This window comes from Salvelinus sp. IW2-2015, linkage group LG17 (genome assembly GCF_002910315.2).
Source record: "Salvelinus sp. IW2-2015 linkage group LG17, ASM291031v2, whole genome shotgun sequence".
Lineage (NCBI taxonomy): Eukaryota > Metazoa > Chordata > Actinopteri > Salmoniformes > Salmonidae > Salvelinus > Salvelinus sp. IW2-2015.
Genome location: NC_036857.1, coordinates 35479032 through 35506677, shown reverse-complemented (window position 1 = coordinate 35506677; position 27646 = coordinate 35479032). Strand labels below are relative to the sequence as shown.

At 42.1% G+C, this 27646-nt stretch overlaps 1 protein-coding gene across 2 annotated transcripts in view; it reads right to left on the bottom strand.

Annotated features, from left to right (window-relative positions):
- Positions 1–27646, bottom strand: part of LOC111976371 (chemokine-like protein TAFA-5) — a 48929-nt gene that overhangs the window by 6918 nt on the left and 14365 nt on the right. For both annotated transcript variants that reach the window (XM_024005156.3, XM_024005157.2), the window contains exons 2-3: positions 22706–22855; positions 16847–16974 (exon numbers count right to left, since the gene is read on the bottom strand). In XM_024005156.3, the coding sequence (XP_023860924.1) occupies positions 16847–16974; positions 22706–22855 (278 nt within the window). The remainder of the gene's footprint in view (positions 1–16846; positions 16975–22705; positions 22856–27646) is intronic.

The following is a 27646-nucleotide window of genomic DNA, read 5'->3' as shown; positions in this document are numbered from 1 at the left end:
AGACATAGTGGCCTGTACCACTGCCAGTCAAACAAACAGCTGAGCAATGCCTAGCGTTTACAGGACAAGAAACCTAAGGACATCGCAGACTAAGTCCTCTCCTTAGGCGACAAAGAGAAAGATCGAGAAAAAAAAATGACGGGAGAGGGATGGAGAAAGAGAGGGATACATTAAAGGTATCGAGTGTTTCACTATTTAGCTCTTCTTTGTTTAACTGAAAGGCATAAACCCTGACCCCGAGCTCCGAGGACTATGTGTCAAGTATGTGTCAAGCTTCTCAGAGTAGGAGTGCTGATCTAAACTTTAAAAAAGAATGTGTCTCTATGTAACTGGCTTCACTGTTGCTGCTAACAGCTTCGCTTCCTCCACTGTCCCGGTCCCTTTACTGGGCTCGAACCAGTGCTCCTCTGATCACTAACACACATCATGACCACCCACTTGACAATGTACAAACCAGTTGTGCCACTAAAAAAAGGATCTCTACAAACATTGCTACATATATAAAATCCACTATTACAAACGGTTTTACTCAAGTAACCCCAGCAGCTTGGTTGCATACTGTGGAGGGGTACACTGAACCGGAGAAGAGGCAACACTACATTAACACGAGTGGTAGTTCAGACAAGGACACTAATTCTCACCTTCAGAGTTCCCAGCCATTGTAGACACTGCGAGCACAATGACAAAAAAAGAAATATTGTATCGCAAGAGGACTGCACAGTAAGGTGCTAGCATCCTGGAGTGGCCTTTGCTGGGTGGGGTTAACCATCTAGACTCATCATGCTCAGAACCACTAACAACCACTAGAAATGCTACTATTCTGCCTCGTCAGAGCCCCAAATACACAACATGCCAGAGTGCATGCTATCAGACCGGGACGGGAGTTTGTGTACTTATCCAGGCAACACACATTGTCATTCAATCTAATGGCTAAGGAAGATGAACAACAGTCGCTATCTAACAGCTGGGCTGGTCCCATTTCTCTGTACATTATTTGTTGGATGAGATCTGCAGTGAAACATACTATAGCACCTTCTAGGCCTATTGCTAGAATTGCTATTGTTGTGTTTTGGGGTTGTGCCACAGCGCATCATGAGGGTCGTCATTATTGAATTGTTGTAAAGACTTGGTTATGAAACCCACGAGACGTAACAAAAGAGAGATGCTCCATCGAGAGCATTCTGACGGGTTACATCGCTGCCTGGTACGGGAACTGCTCGGCCGCCGACCGCAAGGCACTACAGAGGGTTGTGCGAACGGCCCAGTACCTCACTGGGGCCAAGCTCCCTGCCATCCAGGACCTCTATACCAGGCGGTGTCAGAGGAAGGCCCTAAAAATTGTAAACGACTCCAGCAACCCTAGTTATAGACTGTTCTGTCTGCTACCGCACGGCAAGCGGTACCGGAGTGCCAAGTCTACGTCCAAGAGGCTTCTTTTTTTCTTCTTCTTAAATTTTATTTTATGTTTTAACTTTGTTTATTGAATTTTCAACACCAGCATTTACAAAATAATTGCACTTGTAAGGTATTTGGTAGTAATATAAAACAACAAAGACAACAATACAGCAAAACAAAAAGAGAGAATCAAAAAAAAGAATAATAAAAGACAGTTGTTACAGGTCAACTAGCACAGATAATACAGTCGTTAACATCCGAGATGTCGTGTATACACATACCAGGCCTCTTACCTCACAGATAATACAGTCCTTAACATCCGAGATGTCGTGTATACACATACCAGGCCTCTTACCTCACAGATAATACAGTCCTTAACATCCGAGATGTCGTGTATACACATACCAGGCCTCTTACCTCACCAATATATAAGTATACATCACATTGCATAGAATTTGTCTACAGACCCATTGAGTGTGTGTTTAATTCTTCCAACTTCATGCAATTCATAACAGATTTAATCCAAAGAGCATGAGAAGGGGGTGCAGAGGATTTCCATGTCAAATTATTCGTCTTGCTAACAAAGTAACCAAGGCAATTAGATCCTTATTCATTTTGGTCAATTGTATTGCGGGTAAGGAAACCTCAAATAGTGCAATAAAAGGGTCTGGTTTCGATCTGTGTGTGGCTTAATTCTGAGAGTGTGTTAAAGATGTCTTTACATAAACCAACAAGAGACGGACAACACCAAAACATGTGTACATGATTAGCAGGAGACCGGTTACATCGTACACAATTAGGGTTCACATCCTTGTACATTTTGGATAATCTTGCTTTGGTCCAGTGGTCCCTATGAATGAGTTTGCATTGAATGAGACAGTGCCCGAGCTTAAATAGAAGAGGTATGTACCCTTTTGAGTGCCCCTTCCCATAGTTCATCAGATATTTCCTCACCCAGTTCCTCCTCCCATGAGGATTTCATATTGTTTACTGAGGTGGTTTGTAGTGAGCAAATTTGACTATAGATTATTGACATGGGGCCTTTCAGAGTAGGAAGTGGGACAAGAAATGTGTCAAACTGTGTTTCACCAGGAAGTGTGGGGAATCGGGGATCTACGCTGTGGACGTAACTCCAGACTAGTAAGAATGTCTGGGGAGACCAAATGTAGCTGATGATTGTTCAAACGTACTAAATGTATTGTTAATGTAGAGATATCTGACTCTTTTAATACAGAGACTAGATCATGTTGAGAAAGCACCATCAACCATAGATGGGGAGAAAAGCTGGGTTTGAGGCTACCGGAGCCAAAGAAGAGGTTGTCTGGAACCCAAAGTGGCGCCTAAATTGATTCCAGATCTTCAATGTTGTTTTGACACATATTTTTGTTGAAGGTGGAGTAAGGGCCTGTAACGGAGGAGCGAGCGAGGGAAGACAATGATGATGGTATAGATGTGGCGGCCTCCATCTCCAGCCAAATTGGGGGTGGGAATATCTCTCTGCTCTGCAATCAGTACTGAATGATCCTAAGGTTAGTGGCCCAATAATAGAATCTGAAATCCGGTAGCGCTAGACCGCCGACTGGTTTGGACCTCTGCACAAGCTGTTTTCATATCCTAGCGGGCTTTATGTTCCATATAAAAGGTAGAATTAGGCTGTCAATCTTTTTGAAAAATGTATTGGGAAGAAAAATCGGTAGGCACTCATAGAGATATAAGAATTTAGGGAGTATTCATTTTAATAGAATTCATTCTTGCGACTAAGGAGAGGTGTAGCAAAGGAGCAAAGTTGGCTTGAAAAAGGTTTTCAAATCTGATTGTGACATGTACCCCGAGATAAATAAAACTACTGTGAGCAATTTTAAAATGGCAAGTTATGTAAAGGGGAATTTTTTGCGGCCATATTAAGCTGCATCAATTCGCTTTTACTGAGATTCAGTTTATACCCTGATAAGTGCCCGAAGGATGCGAAAGTGGCAAGGGCAGCAGGAACAGAAATAGAAAGGTTGGATGTGTATAATAATAAATAATCTGCATATAAAGACAGTTTTTGTTTGTGTCCGTATCTGACTATAACTTTCAGGAGGGGGTTGGAACGAAGTCCTATTGCAAGGGGTTCTATGGTGAGGTCAAACAGTGAGGGACTTAAAGGGCAACCCTGGCGTGTCAATCGTTGCAAAGGGAAGCAATCTGATTGAGTGTTATTAGTCCTGACAGAGGCTTGAGGGGGTGAGTACAGAAGTCTTATCCAAGTCATGAATTTGGAGGCAAAGCCAAATTTAACTTTGAGTGTAAAAAAATTCCATTCCACCCGGTCAAATGCTTTCTCCGCATCCAGGGATATAATGGCTTCAGAGGTATTGGCGACAGAAGGATTATATATAATATTAAATAATCGTCGAAGATTGAAGAATGAGTATCTATTTTTAATAAATCCTATTTGACCCAGAGAGATGATTGATGGGAGGACTGTTTCCAGACGCGTTGCCAGAAGTTTGTCTAGAATTTTATAGTCAACATTTAGCAGGCTAATTGATACACAGTCAAGAGGGTCTTCTTTTTTTTTACCTGACTGGTTGTGTAACGCTCGTCGTCGTAAGGAATAGTGGACCAAAGTGCAGCGTGGTAAGTGTTCATGATTTTATTTAATATCTCGAACAAAGTAACAAAAACGAACGCGAACAGTTCTGTCAGGTAAACAGACACTAAACAGAAAATGACTACCCACCAAAACACAGGTGGGAAAAAGTCTGCCTAAGTATGATTCCCAATCAGAGACAACGATAGACAGCTGCCTCTGATTGGGAACCACACTCGGCCAAAAACAAAGAAATTGAAAACATAGAAATAAAGAAACTAGAATGCCCACACTAGTCACACCCTGGCCTATCCAAAATAGAGAATAAAAACCTCTATGTCCAGGGCGTGACAGGTTGCCTGACTGAGAGTCTGTGGGAAAGCACCATTTAGAAATGCTTCATTGTACATTTCAATTAGAATAGGGGCTATTTTGGAGATAAACTTTTTATAAAACTCTGCCGAGTAGCCATCAGGCTTTGAGCTTCTCCCGGATTGAAGGGATTTGACAGCATTAGACAATTCTTCAACAGTGATCGGCTGCTCTAATTTTTTAACCAAATCCCGGCTGACAGAAGGCACAGCAAGTGAGTGGAAGAAATGTTCCAAATCCAATGTAACCACTTTACTTTCAGAAGTATATAAAGACTGGTAAAATCTCTTGAACTCATCATTGATCCCCCTAGGGTCTAATGATATCCCAGACGATGTACGGATTTTAGGAATCTGAAATGATGATGATAGTTGACGTAACTTGTGAGCTAATAATTTACTGGCTTTATCTCCTTGTTCATAGTAAGTGCTCCTAGACTTGACAAGCAGTTCAGTAACCTGGTCTGTTAATGTGTCAAATTCTGCTTCCAAAGTTAAACGCTCCTTATAAATATCCGGAGATGGTGAAATGGCATAAATGTAATCTAATTGGGCAATGCAGCGTGTTAACATAGATAGCCTATCCCTTTTCAGTTTGTTCTCATGTGCGGTGTAGGAAATAATTTCACCTCTGATATATGCTTTCAAAGTTTCCCAGAGTGTAGACGCAGCGATGTTTGGGGTTCTATTTGTACTCATGAAAAAGTCAATTTGACCCAAAACAAAATTGACAAAGTGTTTATTTCTGAGCAGTTGAGTATTTAGGTGGTGGTCGCAGACAGTTTGAAAGACTGCTTCCATAGTAACAGGGGTGTGGTCAGATACAACAATTGGATTATATGAACATGAAGATATGGAATGGAAAAGTCTGTCATCTACAAGGAAGTAGTCTCTGTGCGTAAATGTGTGGTGAACCGATGAGAAAAAAAGAGTATGCTTTTCCAGATGGATTAAACAATCTCCATGGGTCTAAAAATGCGAATTCAGACAAAGGTTCGGACAACTCTAACTCTAGCTGGTGTCCACTTTACCATAAAAGCCTGATTGGTGGAGTGCTGCAGAGATTGTTGTTCTTCTGGAAGTTTCTCCCATCTCCAGAGAGGAACTCTGGCACTCTGTCAGAGTGACCACCGGGTTCCTGGTCACCTCCCTGACCAAGACCCTACTCCCCGATTGCTCAGGTTGACCGGGCGGCCAGCTCGCGGAAGAGTCTTGGTGTTTCCAAACTTTTGTCCATTTAAGAATGTTGGAGGCCACTCTTCTTCTGGACCTTCCTCGGATCTGTGCATCGACAATCCTGTCTCGGAGCTCTACGGACAATTCCTTCAACATAATGGCTTGGTTTTTACTCTGACATGCACTGTCAACTGTGGGACCTTATATACACAGGTGTGTGCCTTTCCAAATCATGTCCAATCAATTGAATTTATTACAGGTGGACTCCAATCAAGTTGTAGAAACAGCTCAAGGATGTTCAATGGAAACAGGATGCACCTGAGCTAAATTACAATTCTCATAGCAAAGGGTCTGAATACTTATGTAAATAAAGGTACGATTTTTTTAATACATTTACAAAAAATACAAAAACCTGTTTTCGCATTGTCATTATGGGGTATTGCGCGCCCCACACACACAAGTATTACTAGCATTTTCCAACCAAGCATTAGCGTCACGAAAGTCAGAAATAACAATAAAATAAATCGCTTACCATTGAAGATCCTCTGGTGGCAATGCCAAGTGTCCTAACTACACAGTGAATGTTCGTTTTGTTTGATAAAATCAATTTTTTTAGCCTAACACAAAACATTTGTAAACCGGTTGCGTCGTGATTTCCGTCTCATTCAACTTTGGACGAAGCGTTCGTGGTAATTACACACACTAAACAAACGTTTATCCAGTCATGGTTGGTTTCATTGCAATCCTCTGGTTGTTACTAACACAACCATACATGATGGTTCTTTTCCCGGGACGTAATTGACCGAAACAAACCGATTTGAAGACACCAATCAATGACCTCATTACGCACCAATGGTAGGACCGGTCTATCGTTGATTGACTGTATTTTGGCCCAATGACCACTGATCATCTTGAAATCTAGCTTGGAAGATAGCCAATGAGCTGAGGTAAACGGCAATATGAAATGGTTATACGTTCGAAGAGCAGCCTTTGTTGAAAACTCTGGCGTAAAAGAGGTTCATTCACCATTGAAAATCCTACTTGACGGAGCCACGAGTGTTACGCATAGCAGTACATAGTCAATAGCATTTTCAGCAATTTCATATATTTAAATTATGGCGAATAAATCAGGAAAAGCGAAAACAAAGTCTAGGTATACAGATTTAACCCAAATTATAAAGGAAATTGATAGAGAAAGCGAGACCGAGTTGCTTCAGGAAGATTAATCTTTCAGCGAGGCAAGTTTTGACTCACAGGTGGAAGACATGTTTCTCCACGGAGAAGATGCTATTGTGGACTGGTAAGAGTTCTTGTCATGCTAATGTCGTTGTTGTAACGGCTGTCGTCTTCCTCCTCGTCTGAGGAGGAGAAGTTTGAAGGATCAGAAGACCAATGCGCAGCGTGGTAATTGTTCATCTTATTTAATGAAAGTGAACAACTCAAAATACAAAAACCACAAAGTGAAAAACGAAACAGTTCTGTCTGGTGCAGACACACAAAGACTGAAAACAACCACCCACAAAACCCAACAGAAAACAGGCTACCTAAATATGGTTCCCAATCACTCAACTCACGCCCTGACCACACTAAAACAAAGAAAATACAAAAGAACTATGGTCAGAACGTGACAGTTGTTTGAAATTAATAATATAAAATATTATTCATTTGAGATGTTTTTTTCGATTTTTTATCACCAGTAATGAAATGTGTAAAGTACACATTGGCTATACATTGTGGATGTGAGTGTGTGTGTTTTTTTTTATATAAACATGGAATGGAACAGCACTTCACCCTAGTGAGTATGTTCTCTGTACTCTATATAATACATATCTGTTTATTTTTCGTGTTGATACAGGGCTCATACGTGAAAGTATTCTAACTGATTTTTCTTTCTTTCACAGTGGCAGTGACTCTGATTATGAGCCTCCAATGTCTAGGTGTCCATCCCCCTCTGAAGCTGGTTCATCCAGCCGGACCCCTGCTATCTCCGGCTCCACACCTACCCGGCCATCTAGAGGTGTGAAGACAGTTACAAAGAAGCGGAGGTGGGGAAGAGAGAAACCTGCCGAGGGTCGTTGGCACTCTGTGCTAGAAGATGACATTGATCCAATTCCACCAGTATTTAGACCCAAGAGGCAGTCAGGACCTCAACTAGACATGACTGCAAAGTACAGCCCCCTTCAACTTTTTCAACTGTTTTTCACCTCGTCTGTTATTGATTCCCTGGTGTCTAACACGAATAAGTATGGGGCTAAGAAGCAGGCAGGAAAGAAAGAGGTATGGAAGGTCATTTCCATGTCAGACCTTTTCTGCTACCTTTCACTGGTCATTTACATGGGGCTGGTGAAGTTGTAAACTCTGAGGGACTACTGGAAAACGTCAGCTCTGTACCAACTGCCTTTCCCCATGACTGTCATGTCTTTCTTGTAAAAGATTTCTGTCTATCTCACGGGCGATGGGGAGAATGACAAGAAGAGAGGCACACCAAGGTTTGATAGGCACTGCAAAATCAAACCTCTCTACACCAACATCGTTGAGGCCTGCAAGACCTATTTTCAGCCCGCCCAGAACCTGTCCATAGATGAGGATGGTAGCCTCAAATGCCAGAATCAGCCTCAAACAATACATGCGTAACAAACCAACAAAATTTGGTTACAAACTGTTTGTTTTGGCCGATTCTGTGTGTGCCTACACTTGCAATCTTTTTGTTTATGAGTGGAAAAACAGTTTTGCACATTTGTGGCCTGCTGGAGGTCATTTTGCAGGGCTCTGGCAGTGCTCCTCCTTGCACAAAGGCGGAGGTAGCGGTCCTGCTGCTGGGTTGTTGCCCTCCTACGGCCTCCACGTCTCCTGATGTACTGGCCTGTCTCCTGGTAGCGCCTCCATGCTCTYGACACTACGCTGACAGACACAGCAAACCTTCTTGCCACAGCTCGCATTGATGTGCCATCCTGGATGAYCTGCACTACCTGAGCCACTTGTGTGGGTTGTAGACTCCGTCTCATGCTACCAKTAGAGTGAYAGCACCGCKAGCATTCAAAAGTGACCAAAACATCAGCCAGGAAGCATAGGAACTGAGAAGTGGTCTGTGGTCACCKCCTGCAGAARCACTCCTTTWTTGGGGGTGTCTTGCTAATTGCCTATAATTTCCACCTMTTGTCTATTCCATTTGCACAACAGCATGTGAAATTTATTGTCAATCAGTGTTGCTTCCTAAGTGGACAGTCTGATTTCACAGAAGTGTGATTGACTTGGAGTTACATTGTGTTGTTTAAGTGTTCCCTTTATTTTTTTGAGCAGTGTATATATATATATATTGGGGGTGTGTTAGAATAGCATTTATAAGTTTTGAATATAGTTATTTGCTTCAAAATGTATCACTGTACAAATTCAGCCACTTGGGTACATTTGGGTACATTTGTGTGGGACACCTGGGTGATTTTCATGCTCAATGTCATGTAGCTCGCTCATTGTTGAAGTTATCTGTCTGAAACTTTGTTCAACTATTGTTGCCCTCTTATATTCTTCATTCAAATTGTCCCCAGCATCCTATCTGAATGTTTGGCTGTTCTTGTTCATTTGAAAGATGATGCAACAACAATAAAAAAACAGAAAACTTGTGTTTTTTCCTTGTATTATCTTCTACCATATGTCCTACATTCAATTCACATTTCCACAAAATTCAGAGTGTTTCCTTTCAAATGATACCAAGACTTTGCATATCCTTGCTTCTGGGCCTGAGCTACAGGCAGTCAGGCGGAAATTGAGAAGAAGGGGGGCTAGACCGAAGAAGTTAATTATTTATTTACTAACTAACTAAATAATCACACAGAATTACATAAACACACACACAGGATAGATTATACATTGACTATTAACATAATGCAATGAAAAGTCCCTAGTGGACTAACCCGACATGACGGCTTGTTACACAATGAAAGGGGTGGGGAAAGAAAGAGCGGGAGAAAGAGAGACAAAGGAATTCAACTTTTGTAAATATGTATATTTAGCACCCTAACAACCGCTCGTTCGGATTTAGAAATGCAACATATTTACGCTTGTACAGTGGTTCCTCCTTTAAAAGTTGCGTCATACTGCAGCACACCTTGCGGGCTGCAGCAGCATTCTATGGAACTTTATTTAATTGTCAGCAAATTTTTAACATTAATTAATGCAAGTTAGTGCTAATTTGACCATGAGAGCGCATCTTTGAGGAGCATTTGATAGTCTTCCATATTGGCATTACAAGAGTTTTTTTGTTTTTGTAAAAACATAAACTCAGCAAAAAAAGAAACGTCCTCTCACTGTCAACTGCGTTTATTTTCAACAATCGTAACGTGTAAATATTTGTATGAACATAACAAGATTCAACAACTGAGACATAAAATGTAACTAACAGAAATAATGTGTCCCTGAACAAAAAAAGGGGGGGGGGGGTCAAAAGTAACAGTTTGTATCTGGTGTGGTCACCAGCTGCATTAAGTACTGCAGTGCATCTCCTCCTCATGGACTGCACCAGATTTTCCAGTTCTTGCTGTGAGATGTTACCCCACTCTTCCACCAAGGCACCTGCAAGTTCCCGGACGTAACCTCGGTGTATCTCTCATTCCTTCGACGATTAACGCAAATTTGACCATCACCCCTGATGAGACAAAACCGCGACTCGTCAGTGAGCACTTTTTGCCAGTCCTGTCTGGTCCAGCGACGGTGGGTTTGTGCCCATAGGCGACGTTGTTGCCAGTGATGTCTGGTGAGGACCTGCCTTACAACAGGCCTACAAGCCTTCAATCCAGCCTCTCGCGGACAGTCTGAGCACTGATGGAGGGATTGTGCGTTCATGGTGTAACTCGGGCAGTTGTTGCCATCCTGTACCTGTCTCGCAGGTGTGATGTTCAGATGTACCGATCCTCTGCAGGTGTTGTTACACGTGGTCTGCCACTGCGAGGACGATCAGCTGTCCGTCCTGTCTCCCTGTAGCGTTGTCTTAGGTGTCTCAGAGTTCGGATATTGCAATTTATTTGCCCTGGCCCCACCTGCAGTCCCCATGCCTCCTTCCAACATGCCTAAGGCACGTTCACGCAGATGAACAGGGACCCTGGGCATCTTTCTTTTGGTGTTTTTCAGAGTCAGTAGAAAGGCCTCTTTAGTGTCCTAAGTTTTCATAACTGTGACCTTAATTGCCTACCGTCTGTAAGCTGTTAGTGTCTTAACGACCGTTCCACAGGTGCATGTTCACTAATTGTTTGTGGTTAATAGAACAAGCAATGGGAAACAGTGTTTAAACCCTTTACAATGAAGATCTGTGAAGTTATTTGGATCTTTATGAATTATCTTTGACAGACAGGGTCCTGAAAAAGGGACATTTATTTTTTGCTGAGTTTAGTATATGGATTGATTTTAAGAAATGTAGCTGAATTAATTTGATTAATATTATGGTGTTTATATTCAAGAAAGGTTTCCGTTAGGATGGAATGGAAAATATGGCGCTGTACAACGTGACGGTCGGGAGTAGGCTACAGCATAAGAGGATTGGAAGATTCAAATTAATATCTAATGGCATAACATTTCCACACTCTAATTGCAGTGTAACCAATACCCAAACGGAGATTCAGTGAAAATAAAAATCTCATTGATTTATCAAGACCAGTCCCCATGCTTGTCTCAGAGCAGCGCGAAACGGTGCTAAAATAGTTGTAGGTTATTGGTTCTTCAATATGCTTTTTAAATAAATAAACACCACTTTTAACATCACATTACACTTTTAACAGCACATTACTTAACACTAGTGAGACCCATTCCGCCTACGGTAGGCCTACAGTTTATCTAAAAATATTTTTTTCAATGACGTGACTCTCCACCAATAATTACATTTAGAGGATTGGAGGATTCTAAATTAATATCTAAGGGGAATTCTTCGTTAGGATTGTTAGAATATCTGAAAATGTCGAAGGGGCTTTTATAGAATTCGAAATTAACAATAATAATAATAATAATGATCGCTTTGTTTTAAAAGTAACAATATTTTGGAGATGATTTTGTTTTCATTTAACCGAGAGTGAGCAAGAAAAAGGCCATTCTTGAACATGGGGTGAGACATTCTCACTAATTTGTAAATAAAGCCAGTTTGTTATTTAGAATTATTTATTTCTGGAGAAACCAAAAGCCACCTCCTGGTGGTGGCCAGCACAGGTATCGAACCAGCGTCTGTAGCAATGCAGTTTGCACTGTGATGCAGTGTCTTAGACCGCTGTGCCACTCGGGAGGCCCCATTCACAATGTTTTTAATGCTGATCAATTGCAATGCACTAAGTATTAAAATACAGAGAGGTGTTGGTAAAGGTATATTGTCCTGCTAATAGTCATAATGATCATAGTCATTACTAATTGTAACTAATTGATGTGCATCATTTCATATTTAGTAGGGAGCACAATCCAGACCATTGCCGATAGAAATTAGGTGTATAGAAGATACCCTATTTTGCATCACATGGAATCGAGAGCAACCAGAGCCATTCTACATTTAATTTATATCTGCTCCATTCTGAACGTTGCACCTCAACAGAACACAGGTCTTTTTTTACACCCGACAACAGTCTGTTTGCAAAGAAAACAGAGCTGAGTAAAACAAAAATGTCAGTTCAAAAAGTAGGCAATGACGGAAGTCGAAATGGGAAGCGGGCTTAAAGTGCGCTAAGTGACAGGGGAAAGGACAGTGTTCAGACAGGGGCTCTGACAAGAACAAGAGAGGGGTAACATACACCGAGGAGAAAATAAAAGGAAAACATAGATGAATTAATAGAGTGTGGCAGCACCAGAGGAGTAAAAAAAAGAGTGGAAGCCACTTTATTTATACCTACAAGGGGCTGTGCCCAGGGACATGTCAGATACTGTGGATAAAGTCATGAAATTCACTAGCTCTTAAAATGGAGCTAAAACATAAAGGCCATTGGAACGTCAAAGAGAAGAGGGAACAAATAGGGGAATCATATTGAAATGATTTCAGCAGTCAGCTTTCATTCTTTCGTTTTAAGTAATCTTTCATTCTACATCTGTTTCCGTCTATCCATACTGATTCATACTTTCCAAACCTATCCTTCTTTCCTTGTTAACACACAATATTCCTCTGCTCTCTGTGCTCATTCAAGCATACTTTTTTATATATAATGAAATAATTAGTTACTCCTTATACAACTGGGGGGGGGATCAATACATTACAATCAATTACATCCTGTATGAAAAACCAAAGGGAAATCCAGGGGCTTTTTCCTTCCTTTGACCACTGGGCTCGTTTGAAGTCTGTCTCCTCCAATTTTGAGCAGGGGATATCAAAATAACTTTGGGCATTAAGAACTTAGGCATGCTGGTTTGCGTAGTCACCGACATTATAACACATTTTACAAGATGCCGTTATCAACACTTCGGTATTTTAGTTGGTCAGATTAATTGATCGATGGCTGAAATTCAAACGCAATGCTTTTCAATGCATAGGCTTGTCAAACTAGGGCTGGTTTTGCGGACCAAGATGAAGTCAACTGCTGGACAACAACAGCAGTTGACTTCAATGGAGATTCTTCATTGAAAGTGCTTTTTAGTCCAGGGTCCAGAAAATGGGTCCTTAGAGTCTACAAACATTTTATGTTGGCTAACAACTTGGAGGGAGAGGGAACAGTTGGCAGAAAGCCATCAGGGAAGCAGGATAAAAAAAAAATGGTGATACAATTCTTTGTGACCCATTGAGTCATCCTGTGTGTGCAGTTCCGTTTATAGAGCGCTAACTATTTCAGCCAAAATGCATGATTCAGAATGTCCTCAGAGGCAATTAATCTTGCAGCAGTCATAAAACATATAACATCTAAAAATGTTAAATAAATAGCAAATGATATTTACAAACAAATCAGCAGGGTAAGTGCAATTTCATAGTGCTAAGCGCAGGTGCATGTTCATTAATTGTTCATGGTTCATTGAACAAGCATGGGAAACAGTGTTTAAACCCTTTACAATGAAGATCTGTGAAGTTATTTTCATTTTTATGAATTATCTTTGAAAGACAGGGTCCTGAAAAAGGGACATTTCTTTTTTTTCTGGGTTGATTTTGATTTGTTTAACACTTTTTTTGTTTACTACATGATTCCATATGACCTTAATTGCCTACTGTCTGTAAGCTGACCGCGGCAGCTTTCCAATCTTTGGGAATCTTAGACGATACGAAAGAGAGGTTGAACAGGCTAGTAATAGCGATTGCAACAATTTCGGCAGATAATTTTAGAAAGAGGGGGTCCAGATTGTCTAACCCGGCTGATTTGTAGGGGTCCAGTTTTTGCAGTTCTTTCAGAACATCAGCTATCTGGATTTGGGTGAAGGAGAAATGGGGGAGGCTTGGGTGAGTTGCTGTGGGGGGTGCAGGGTTGTTGTTCGGGGTAGGGGTAGCTAAGTGGAAAGCATGGCCAGCTGTAGAAAAATGCTTATTGAAATTCTCAATTATAGTGGATTTATCGGTGGTAAGATTGTTTCCTAGCCTCAGTGCAGTGGGCAGCTGGGGGGAGGTGCTCTTATCTTCTTGTCAATATGGGGGCGCTGTTTCCACTTTGTAAAAAATCGTGCCCAAATTAAACTGCCTCGTACTCTATTCTAGATCGTACAATATGCATATTATTATTACTATTGGATAGAAAACACTCTCAAGATTCTAAAACCGTTTGAATTATATCTGTGAGTAAAACAGAACTCATTTTGCAGCAAACTTCCTGACAGGAAGTGAAAAATCTGAAATCGAGGCTCTGTTCCAGGGCCTTCCTATTCAATTGCTTGAAATCTATGGATATACATGCACTTTATACACCTTCCACTAGATGTCAACAGGCAGTGGGAGGTGGAATGGAGTGTCTAGCTTGATCTGAGGTCGAACAAGAGCTCTTGGAATGACGTGACCACAATTTCCTTTGTCTACCAAGGCGCGGGAAGGACATCAGCATTGGCTTCTGAAAAGCGTTCGGTATAGACGGCTAATATCTCCGGCTTTGATTTTATTTGATACATGTGATAATATCATTGTAAAGTATGTTTTTTCAATATAGTTTTATCAGATTATTCAACGTTTATCGGGAGTTTTGGAGTTTTCCGTTCTATGCGTTAGGTGAAGATGGACATCTTCGCGCCACTTGGCTAGCTAAGGTTGCTAATTCGACAGGAGAGAAGGACATTCTAAAACCAAACAACGATTTATTCTGGACAAAGGACTCCTTGTACAAGATTCTGATGGAAGCTCAGCAAAAAGTAAGAACAATTTATGATGTTATTTCGTATTTTTGTGTGAAATGTTTAGTCCTATTCTCCGCCCTTATAGCGGGCGCTGTCTCGCAATAACGCAAGCTGTATGTCGTACTAAAGTTATTTAAAAAAATCTAACACAGCGGTTGCATTAAGAACCAGTGTATCTTTCATTTGCTGTACAACATGTATTTTTTAGTAAAGTTTATGATGAGTTCTTTGATTAGATTAATTGACTGTCCAAAATATCTCCGGACAATGTTGTGCATTTTGGCTACGTATTCACAATGTAAAACCAAGATTTGTACCTCTAAATATGCACATTTTCGAACAAAACATATATGTATTGTGTAACATGATGTTATAAGACTGTCATCTGATGAAGTTGGTCAAGGTTAGTGATTAATTTTATATCTTTTGCTGTTTTTTTGCGATCGCTACCTTTTGCTGCTGATAAATGCGGTTGTGTGTTTGGCTATTGTGGTAAGCTAATATAATGCTATTTTGTGTTTTCGCTGTAAAACACTTAAAAAAATCGGAAATATTGGCTGGATTCACAAGATGTTTATCTTTCATTTGCTGTACACCATGTATTTTTCATAAATGTTTTATGATGAGTATTTCACGTTGCTCTCTGTAATTATTCTGGCTGCTTTGGTGATATTTTTATTGTAGCTGCAATGTAAAACTATGATTTATACCTAAAATATGCACATTTTCGAACAAAACATAGATTTATTGTATAACATGTTATAAGACTGTCATCTGATGAAGTTGTTTCTTGGTTAGTGACTAATTATATCTCTATTTGGTCAGCTTTTTTGATGGGGGGGATCCCGGATCCGGGAGAGAGAAGCGGTAGAGGTTATTCTCCATGGACTTTACAGTGTCCCAGAACTTTTTTGAGTTTGTGCTACAGGATGAAAATTTCTACTTGAAAAATCTACCTTTAGCGTTCCTAACTGCCTGTGTATATTGGTTCCTTACTTCCCTGAGAAGTTGCATATCACGGGGGCTATTCGATGCTAATGCAGTACACCACAGGATGTTTTTGTGCTGGTCAAGGGCAGTCAAGAGAACCAATGGCTATATCTGTTCCTGGTTCTACATTTTTGGAATGGGGCATGCTTATTTAAGGTCATGAAGACACTTTTAAAGAATAACCAGGTATCCTCTACTGATGGGAAGAGGTCAATATCCTTCCAGGATACCCGGGCCAGGTCGATTAGAAAGGCCTGCTCGCTGAAGTGTTTTAGGGAGCGTTTGATAGTGATGAGGGGTGGTTGTTTGARCWCAGACCCATTACGGATGCAGGCAATGAGGTTTAGAAAAATATWAAAAAGATATATACATGGGACACGACAACACGAAGGACAAAGACGTCTGACTGCTACGCCATCTTGGATGTATTTGGGACGTCTTCRACTGTGGTTCGCTAAAATATCCAAACGATTATGATGACATCCTCAATTCAAATATTATGGCCACATTATACCAAAGACCACGGTTAAAACATTTGGGAAACAAGCTCATGTTATTAGCGTAGCCTGTTATCGTCTGGACTAGTTGAAATATCTTCACATCTKGAAAACGTAACTGTCAATTGATTTTTTTTATTTATTACAGAGGGCAGAAAAAATGCATCCCATCCAAATCGTCCTCTGGAATAACAGACAWTCTGGGGCAATAAATAGGCTACACAACCAACTAGTCCCGTGCGAATAGGSCTATAGCCTTAATAATATCTCCGGCATGATTTTGGCATTTCTTGCAGTAAAATGATACACCAAATGTAGGCAAAATTTGGACTTGGGAATAGGAGAAATATGATTTATTTATTTATGCATGCACATTCACACACTCCCTTTCGCTATGTCTCTCACTTATTGTATCATAATTGTGTATCAACGTTATTTACAACCCAATGATAACAGCACAGTTACAGATCCACATTATTCAAAGTCCATGTAAATTCCCCTTTCTCCATTCCTGTTACAATGCTAATGGCAGTTGCATGTTTCAATATGTACTCCATACATGACTCTGTAAGGCTACGTCTTACCGTGACTGTCTTGATGTGGCCACTGCCTTTGGTACAGGTCCAACCAGAGCGGTTGAAGAGGAGGCCGCACATCTCTCCCTCCAAGCAGGGTGCCATCTCACACCACTGTCTACTCCTTACGATACGCACTGAGGAGACAGAGAGAAGAGAGAGAGGGTGGGACCAAGAGTTAGAACCAAGCTCGATTGATCTACTGTATATCAACCTTTAAAGTCACACTTTAGTGCATTTTAACAGTAATAAAAACCAGAGAGCAAGGAGAGTATGGGAGAGCGAYGAGAGAGAGAGATGACAGACATCTAGATAGAGGAAGAGAGAGGAGAGAGCGAGWGAGAGTGAAAGAAGTATTTCACAATCAGGGGTTCTTGATTAGATCCTTTGAATGTCATCAGTCTAGACGTAATGTAATGATGGCCACTCTTGTGCTCTCTGTATAATCTGTCCGGAAAACAATGAATTAGCATTAGTCTTTGTTGACGCTAATTAACACTGATTGTTCCTCACACTGGGTGTGTGTGTCTGTGTGTGTGTGTTCACGTCTGCTCAAAGATTAATCGGTCCTCTCAGGACCTGGCATGACCTATTGTTCCTTTCGGTTTACCAAAAGGTCCTTCTGACTTTATGATGGTGGGCAAATTGAAAGAGAGGGACTACAGTGGCATATGTCCCCAAATAGAGTGAATGAGCTTGTGTCCCTAGTGATTGTGACATGATGTCAGTAAAGGATAACCCCTTGTCCATGTTTTCAATAATTGGGTGTGTCAGGTTGGCCCTTTGAGCTGGATACTGCTGTCCTGTACAAATCAAATAAATTCAATCAAAATCCCAATAATAATTATTAGTCACATCAGCATGGTTAGCAGATGTTAATGCGAGTGTAGGCGAAATGCTTGTGCTTCTAGTTCCGACAATGCAGTAATAACCAACAGTATTAACCTAAACAATTCCAACGCTAGACTACCTTACACACACCACAAGTGTGAGGTTATAAAGGAATATGTACATTAAATATATATGGATGAGTGGTGTAAAGAACGGCATGGCGGATGCAGTAGAGGGTATAGAGTAGGTTATATACATATGAAGATGAGTAGTGGTAGGGTATGGTAACATAAAGTGGGCATAGTTTTTAAAGTCGGCTAGGCGTACATGTATTGCATAACGGATGGAAGAGCAGTAGATGATAGTAGATAAAGTGAATAACATCTGAGATGGGTTAATGTGGGTACTGTAAGAAACATAGTATTAGGTGGCAATGGCTTTAAAGTGGCTAGTGGTACATTTTTACATAATTTCATCAATTTCCCATTTTTAAAGTGGCCTGGAGTGAGTCAGTATGTTTGCAGCGCCGCTAAATGTTTAGTGGTGGCTGTTTTAACAGTTCTGATGGCCTTGATGAAGAAGCTCAGTTTTTCAGTCTCTTCGGTTCCTGCTTTGATGCACACTGTATGACTCTGCCTTCTGGAATGATCAGCGGGGGTGAAACAGGCACGTCGGCTTGGGGTGGTTGTCTGTCCTTGATGATCCTTTAGGCCTTCCTGTGACATCGGGTTGTGTAGTGTTCTGGTAAGGGCAGGTAGTTTGCCCTGGTGATTGCGTAAAGGATACTGTTAGCTTGGTCTGGTCTGTACAGATTGTCATTCCATGGGACTTAGCATGCCAGTATGCACACCAGAGCGCACACACACAGAATAAGGCGGACTGAACACCAACTGTTTTCCAATATCATATTAGAAATGGAAAAGGTAAAAAAGGGATTGAAAGACACATAGACTTAGTTTAATGAAAAAAGCATTCAAATTCCTTTAGCTTACTGCTCAATTCCTTCATCTGCTGAAAAAAGCCCAGCTATCCAGCCCGACACTCCAATTTCCCTCTGCGAATTGGATTGTCAGCAACGCATCCATCAGACATAACAAAGCATAGATTGATCAGTCATTCATAATGTAGATGTGAGTAAATTATGTGACAGCCAAATCCAACTGCTGAAGGGCTAAAAAAATAGAGCTGAGTTTTCAAAGTGTGCATCAGAGGACCAACAGAGCGCTATAGCAAAGCCTGGTGGAAGACGGACTGATTTAGCTGGTCTGTCCAATAGAAAAAACGTTATTAAACAGAGTGAAACAGGGTGGTGCTCACGGTCATTTTCTTGTTTGCCATTTAAAACTGTTTTTTGACGTTGTGTTCCTACTGTATATTACCTGGGGTTATAAGTAATCACATGGGAGATGTGACACCTGTCTACAGGCCCCCCACCAGACTGCATTTAAACTGTCATAAATGCATATAGAGGCAGTAGGTGACATCAGAGGTCACCTTGTTGGAGAAGTGGGGGCTCAAGATGAATGTTTCAAGTTTTTAATGTCACAGGCACAGGTACTGTGAGGTGGGGGGGGGCGGGCAGGAGAAAATCACAGAAGAGAATCTGAATAACCATCAAACCATGAAGTCCTCTACATTTCCATTTTACCTCCACAATTACTTTTTACATTTACATTTACATTTAAGTCATTTAGCAGCGCTCTTATCCAGAGCGACTTACAAATGGTGCATTCACCTTATGATATCCAGTGGAACAACCATTTACAATAGTGCATCTAAATCTTTTAAGGGGCGGGGGGGGGGTTAGAAGGATTACTTTATCCTATCCTAGGTATTCCTTAAGAGGTGGGTTTCAGGTGTCTCCGGAAGGTGGTGATTGACTCCGCTGACCTGGCGTCGTGAGGGAGTTTGTTCCACCATTGGGGTGCGCAGAGCAGCGAACAGTTTGACTGGGCTGAGCGGGAACTGTACTTCCTCAGAGGTAGGAGGCGAGCAGGCCAGAGGTGGATGAACGCAGTGCCCTTGTTTGGGTGTAGGGCCTGATCAGAGCCTGAAGGTACGGAGTGCCGTTTCCCCTTACAGCTCCAGTAGCAAGCACCATGGTCTTGTAGCGGATGCGAGCTTCAACTGGAAGCCAGTGGGAGAGCGGAGGAGCGGGTGACGTGAGGAGAACTTGGGAAGGTTGAACACCAGACGGGCTGCGGCGTTCTGGATGAGTTGTAGGGGTTTAATAGCACAGGCAGGGAGCCAGCCAACAGCGAGTTGCAGTAATCAGACGGAGATGAAAGTGCCTGGATTAGGACCGTGCCGCGCTTCCTGTGTGAGGCAGGGTCGTACTCTGCAATGTTGTAGAGCATGAACCTACAGGAACGGTCACCGCCTTGATGTGAGTTGAGAACGACAGGTGTTGTCCGGATAACGACAAGGTTCTTAGCACTCTGGGAGGAGGACACAATGGAGTTGTCAACCGTGATGGCGAGATCATGGAACGGGCAGTCCTTCCCCGGGAGGAAGAGCAGCTCCGTCTTGCCGAGGTTCAGCTTGAGGTGGTGATCCGTCATCCACATTTACAGGCAAAGTTCCCAAACCCACTACGGTAACACAAGTAATGGTCAATTGCATGTGTGCTGTGGTGGGTATATCCTTTCGACAGCACCACCCTTCACCTCAACTCTACGCTGTAATTCCATTAAGAGATGTAATGACAGAAAGCATTCCCGTTCTCCACAGTGGCAGCCAGTGAGCAACAGGTCCCTCTTTAATGGACTGACTATTAACGGAGCACGAGTTCCGCGGCACGCAGCCAGTAGGGYTGTAACAGTACATGTATTTGTACCGAACTGTCCAGTACAGGGACTTTGGTTCAGTCTGCACTGTCAACCTGAAGGAATAAATTAAACAAATATTTAACAGATAAACACTACGTTGTAGGCCTATGCCTTTTGAGTAAAACAGCTGAATTTATAGCCAGATTTTTTTTCAGGCTATTCTGGTAAAACAACTAGATCTTATGCGCCCATTCAAATCTTGATTACTGCAATTCAACCTCTTGGCTTCTTGAATGGAGACCAAGTTCTTATGGTCCGTCCAGATCACGAAAGGATGAGGTGCCCCCTCCAACCAGTGTCTCCACCCCTCAAGAGCCCACTTAACTGCCAAGACCTCTCGGTTGCCTACATCATAGTTGTGTTCCGCTGGCGAGAACCGCTTGGAGAGAAAGGCATAGTTTCTTGTCCTCCTCGTTCCGCTGTGAAAGGACCGCCRGTGCTTCGCCATCCGAGGTGTCCACCTCTACCACGAAGGGACGGGTAGGATCAGGATGGACGAGGATGGGTCCGGAGGTGAAACGTCCCTTGAGCTCCCCAAACGCCCTGTCAGCCTCGGGGGTCCAGCAAAAACGTGTCTGGGACTGGCGGGTTGGGACCGCGAGAGGTGCTGCCACCGCACCAAAGTTGCGTATAAAACACCTGTAAAAATTGCCAAACCCGAGGAATAGCTGAACTTGTTTGAGTGAGGCTGGACGGGGCCAGTCTATGACCGCCTCACCTTTACAGGGTCCATTTGGATGCCTGCGGTAGACATAATGTGGCCCAGGAAAGAAACTTTGGATACATGGAACTCACACTTCTCTATCTTGATGTATAGTTGATTCTGCAGGAGGACTTGGTGGACGTGCAGGATGTGTTCCGAAAGGATCTTGGAGAAGATTAGGATGTCGCCGAGGTAAACAACGACGAACCGATTCAACATATCCCTAAGCGTGTCATTGACCAATGCTTGGAAGACTGCCTGTGAGTTCGATAATCCGAATGGCATGACTAAATACTCATAGTGGCCACTAGGAGTGTTAAAGGCAGTCTTCCATTCATCCATCTCCCTCCCTGATTCTCACCAGCTTGTAAGCGTTGCAGAGGTCCAGTTTGGTGAAGAATTGGGCCCCATAGGCCAACTCCAATGTGGTGGACATCAGGGGAAGGGGGTAACGATTCTTAATCATAATCCTGTTCAGCCCTCTGTAATCGATGCAGGAACGCAGAACTCCATTCTCCTTTCCCACGAAGAAGAAGCCTGCAGCAGCTGGGGATGTAGACGATCGAATGAAACCTGCCTCCATGGAGGGCTTGAATCTACAGAGGGATGGGTGATTTCACGCAGGGGATTTGTATTTATCTGGCGAAGTCTTGGTCATTGAAATTATCCGCGTCCCCTCGATGGCCTCGATAACGGCATTTTCGACAGTTAAATGCAACAAAACATTATTTATAAAAAGCAATCTATTAATATGGTTTTTGAACTCTATCATTTGTTTACAAGCATGATAGCGGTACTTTTAGTTTATGGTTGACACAGCTTGTTGGCCATTAGCCAATCAGCATTTCCCAACGAGTTCAAATCACATGAACGCAACCGACGGGTATTTAAGACTTCACAACTGGTAAATTCCCACCTCCCACATTGTTACAAATGCAGCATCAGAGTGGAAATGTGTGAGGCCCAACATAGCAATCTGGTCACAACAGACAATGCATYGAACATTGTGAATGCTGAACATTGGCATTTAATTTTCCCTCCGTACTGAAACCGAACCGTGACCCCAAAACCGCAATACATACCAAACCGTGGGTTTGGTGAACCATTACAACTCTAGCAGCCAATAATAATCAACTTCCTTATTGTATAATCATAGTTCTCTCTTAGTTAATTAGCATTGCCGGAGCCAGTTACAGTATTACAAAGACCGTGTGGTACCAGATACGCCAGGTATGTCCTGTTGTTTATGTACTGCAGAGCAATGCGGACTGGGGCAGGGGGGTGCTAAAGTGTGGTTGATCTCCATGTAAGATGACCATGGAGAGATGCAGCTAGGGTTGCAAAATTACCGATTTTTCCAGAAATCCCAGTTGGAAGATTCCTAGAATCAGGAGGGAATAAGCATGAAATCCAAAATCCTCCAATGAGGGTTTCTGGAAAAGATGTGGATTTTACCTGAATTTTATAACACTAGATAGCGCCTTAACCGCAATTGTTGACACTCACCGTCGACGCAGGCTGGCCTGGCCTTCGTGGTGCCAGCGATCTGGCCTCTCCTGCAGGCACAGCGGGCAGTCTGACGGGCGATGGTGCATCTTGGCACGCTGCTGTCTCTGTTGAGCATCACAATCTCACAGGTGCCCACAGCCAACTGGCCTGCAGAGACAACAAAAGGGGGAGAGTCCATGACATTGTCTGTCTTCAATGGCATCCTACATTCCTTATGCAGTGCACTACTTTTGACCATTGAATTGAATAAGATGCCATTTCAGACACCGTCTGTGTTACATTACAGTCATTCAGCAGAAGCTCTCATCTAGACCTGCATTCAAATAGTATTTGTTTTCTTTCTAAATACTTCAGCTGCGCATGATTGAGCTGCCCGGCACAGTGGAATCAATGGAATAGTCCCTTGCTCAATTTTAGGTCATAGGTGCTTCTTTATGWCTTTGCCAGAAATGAAATATTAAGATGAACAAGGTTGCTCCATGAAGGTTAACTTTCAGCTCTACTTCCTGGCTTGAGGCATTATTTCACCTCATCCCACAATGCAGTTCAAACAGGGGTGAAAATAAGACAGTAAGGTCCAGTAAGTCATCCCAGACAAATAAATAGTGGGGGTATGCGGTACCGGTAAAACTTTAATACTATCACTATACCAAAGATGGTTCATTTCGTTCAAAAGAYAGCAAAAAGCTCTGATGACGGCCAAGAGGCCYAAACGTAAGCTTGAYTAAAAAAGTGATACTAGCAAGAGCAGGTAAAAAAAAATTCTACGTATATAAATTGTTACCATGCACCTGCAACAAGATAGCTCAGGTGCGCGAGTGTCATTTTTTTAGTTTAAATGTTGAACGTAAAACACACACACACCAACATAAGATGTACCAATATCATGTAAAAAAATATATATTACAAACAAGAAACACTTTTCAATTAGAAAAGAAATCCACTTTTTTTTTTTTTTTTTAAAGGACTTGACCAAAAATTTACTTGACCATTTAATTGTTATAAATAAAAACGACTTACACCACCACAGAAGCTTCGCTACTCGCCATCTTCCAAGTTGTTTTGTTTTGTTTACTTGGACATCTAGCTTTCAAAAGTCGCAGCCCCTCTTTGGAACGCATTGTGCACATCCCCATATCTAATTGATCAGCTGTTGTCAAAGCCGAAATGATTATGACATCTGGGTATTTAAAGTGTTGCATCCCTGGGTAATGGAAGCGGGTTATTTTTAGTTATTGTAAAGAGAAACTCGACAGTAAAAAAGCATTAACATCACAAAGAGGTTTATTTCCAAGATGGCAGTAGGTACTACATAGCAGGTTCCAAGCCGAGTCCATCTGCACCCGCTCAAAGGAAACACAATTGAATACCTTGGCCGCCAACCAATGAGGCCTGCCAATAAAACTATGCGCATCCAATCAGATACATATTTCCAATATCACGTACTGAACACGTGCATACCATTTTAACCAGGTGTGCATAATAACATGCTGCTTATCTCTCAAACACTACATCAAGTATATTTCATTTTCTAAATGTCACATACTATAAAACTTTATTTCTTGTGTACTCAAACGGCCTACGATTTAGGACGCAAGTATGAGTATTCGGACACAACATAGTCTCACACACACACACCTCCCCCCACACATCCAGCAAGTCCCCCACTCCTGTAAGCAGTGTGCTGGAGGCTACGGCTGTGCCATTTGATATCAATGTTCTCCCCGTGATTCAACAGCAACCAGATGAATGGGACCACATGTGATAAGCCTAGAGGAGAGAGGGAGGAGGGAGAGAGAGATGGAGGGAGAGATGGAGGGAGACAGTGCGGAGTATTACAGGCTTCTTAATGTGCCCTAAGCCACTGCAGCCCATTCCATCACGCAGAGCAGGAGTTAATTCATATGACAGGGGGTTTCAGTCACTTGGCGGCACGGAGAAGCTTGGTCTCGCCTCTATTTCAGATTATGAAATGCACTTACGGCGGGTCACAGAGTGAGGGATGGCAGGGGGGGGGCGGATCGCCCACGCTCTGGTTTCCATCACAGATGACATCTACAGGCGCTGGCACCCGCTACCGAGTAGAGAGACTAGCTCTACCGGGGCAAATGACCTTATCACTGAGTCACACACTCAAACGTACCCACTTACAGAGATGCATGGAGACATATATCCACACAAGACACACACACACACACACACACACACACACACACACACACACACACACACACACACACACACACACACACACACACCAACACACACACCACAGCAATCACACACCCACACACACACAACGTACCCACTTACAGAGATGCATGGATACACACACACACACACAAACGTACCCCACCTTACAGAGATGCATGGATACAACACACACACACACAAACGTACCCACACAGAGATGCATGGATACACACACACACAAACGTAACCCACTTACAGAGATGCATGGATACACACACACACACACACACACACACACACACACACACACACACACACACACACACACACACACACACACACACACACACACACACACCACACACACACACACACACCAACTTACAGAGATGCATGTAACGTACCTCAGTTAATTATTGAATTTCAAGCACAGATCAACTACAAACCTTTCCTAAAGCCTGATAAAGAAGGGCAGCACACATGAAGAAAAAAAAACTATAGTATACTATAGAAGTATTACTATATGTAGATACTATATTATTCACTGTAGTGTTTTTGCGCAGGTTGTGCAGAAAAAATATATAGAAAAAGCTGTCATTAAGGAAAGCGGTGTATTTGAAGTATCTCAATGTAAAATATATTTTGATTTGTTTGACACTTTTTTGGATTTCACAGATTCCATATGTGTTATGTAGAAAATAGTCAATAAAGAAAAACCTTTGAGAGGTGTTCTAAAACCTTTGACCGGTAATGAGTGAATACTTAGTATGTATGCATGTGTTTTTGCAGACATTACTGTAATATACTTTATATTTACCAGGGGTGAAAGTAAGATGGTAAGGTCCAGTACGGCGTCCCGGCAAATAAAAATGTGGGGGTAAGCTGTACCGGTAAAACACAAGCCTATTACAAATAATCAGAACAAAATATCAAAGAAAAGTGTAGGCTATTACACCCTTATTTATCATTCCACATGTCAGAGGCATGAAAAATAGCAAATTAACTTGAAAACAGGTGGTATAGTCTACGTTCCAAAATGTGATATGGTTCGAGGAGAACACAGACATTTTGCAAAGGCAGAGATGAGTGACAGGCTCAAAATGGCCAGAAACAAAGGACTTCTTCTGAAACTCGTCAGTCTATTCTTGGTCTGAGAAATGAAGGCTTATCCATGGGAGAAATAGCCAAGAAACTGAAGATCTGGTACAACACTGTGTTACTACCCCACAAGAACAGCGCAAATTGGCTTCAACCAATAGAAAGAGGAGTGGGAGGCCCCGGTGCAAACTGAGCAAGAGGACAAGTACATTTACTGCCTAGAAGGCCAGCATCCTGGAGTCGCCTTTCACTGTTGATGTTGAGACTGGTGTTTTGCTGGTACTATTTAATTAAGCTGCCAGTTGAGGACTTGTGAGGTCTGTTTCCAAACAAATGTACTTGTCCTCTTGCTCAGTTGGGCACCGGGCCTCCCACTCTTTCTATTCTGGTTCGAACAATTGTTTCGCTGAGCAAGAGCCACATAATAAAAAAATAAAATAAAATGTGTATCCTTCTCTATTTCTTTGAAAAACTTTACTTGCTATTCTGGCAGTTGGCATATCCAACAGTCTATTCCAAAGTCTGACAAACACGCATTCCATCTCACCTCACAGGGTTCCCAGCCCATGTCCCCAGTTATTGCAAAAATAGGTGCAAACTTGTGGACACCTAAAGAGTAACGTACTGCTCTGTTATGAACATGTTCGTTTTTAAAATACAGTACCTCGTAGCACCCCACACTCCTGCTCATTAGTCCAGAACAGGACACACGCATGTCTGATACAGTTTGTAATGAGTGGCATAACCTATATCTTTGAGTGTTTTTGTTTGTCCTATAACTCCCCCATGAGCTCTACTTGCTGAGTCGGGAATTGTTTGGGCCATCTCATCAAGGAAACCTACTGGACAAATACTAAAAGCACAAATTGTCCATAACCTGTAAGAAGTTGGGACTGGGATCTGAACAGCTATGTTCAGCACTACTGCTATTCTCTACAACATGTAGGGAACATCAATATATGGTCTATACTTGGTATGTAGGTTTCTCACTCATGGATGGCAAAAATTGGGATTTTGGGGAGTCACTGGATTTATTTTGGGGTGATTTGTGAATGAAAATAAGAGTATGTTCTCATAGCCTACAGGTAAATCCCTTTGAATTCAATCACTTTTTGACAGCATCCCTTTTGTTTTAAACAAACCTTTCCATACGTGTTTGCCCATGGAAGAAGTGGTCAGAAAGTTACTTTTTGGACCTGAATATCAGAATATTATGGTGCTTATTATGATAATGGTGCTCAAAGTTGACCAGATTCTCTGACAACCGCTCTGGTGGACATTCCTTCAGTCAGCATGCCAATTGCACGCTCCCTCAACACTTGAGGAATCAAAGTGTTGAGGTTGGTCAACTTTGAGCACCATTATCATAATAAGCACCATAATATTCTGATATTCAGGTCCAAAAAGTAACTTTCTGACCACTTCTTCCGTGGCAAACACGTATGGAAAGGTTTGTTTAAAACAAAAGGGATGCTGTCAAAAATGATTGAATTCAAAGGGATTTACCTGTAGGCTATGAGAACATACTCTATTTTCATTCACAAATCACCCCAAAAAAATCCAGTGACTCCCCAAAATCCCAATTTTTGCCATCCATGAGTGAGAAACCTACATACCAAGTATAGACCATATATTGATGTCCCAATG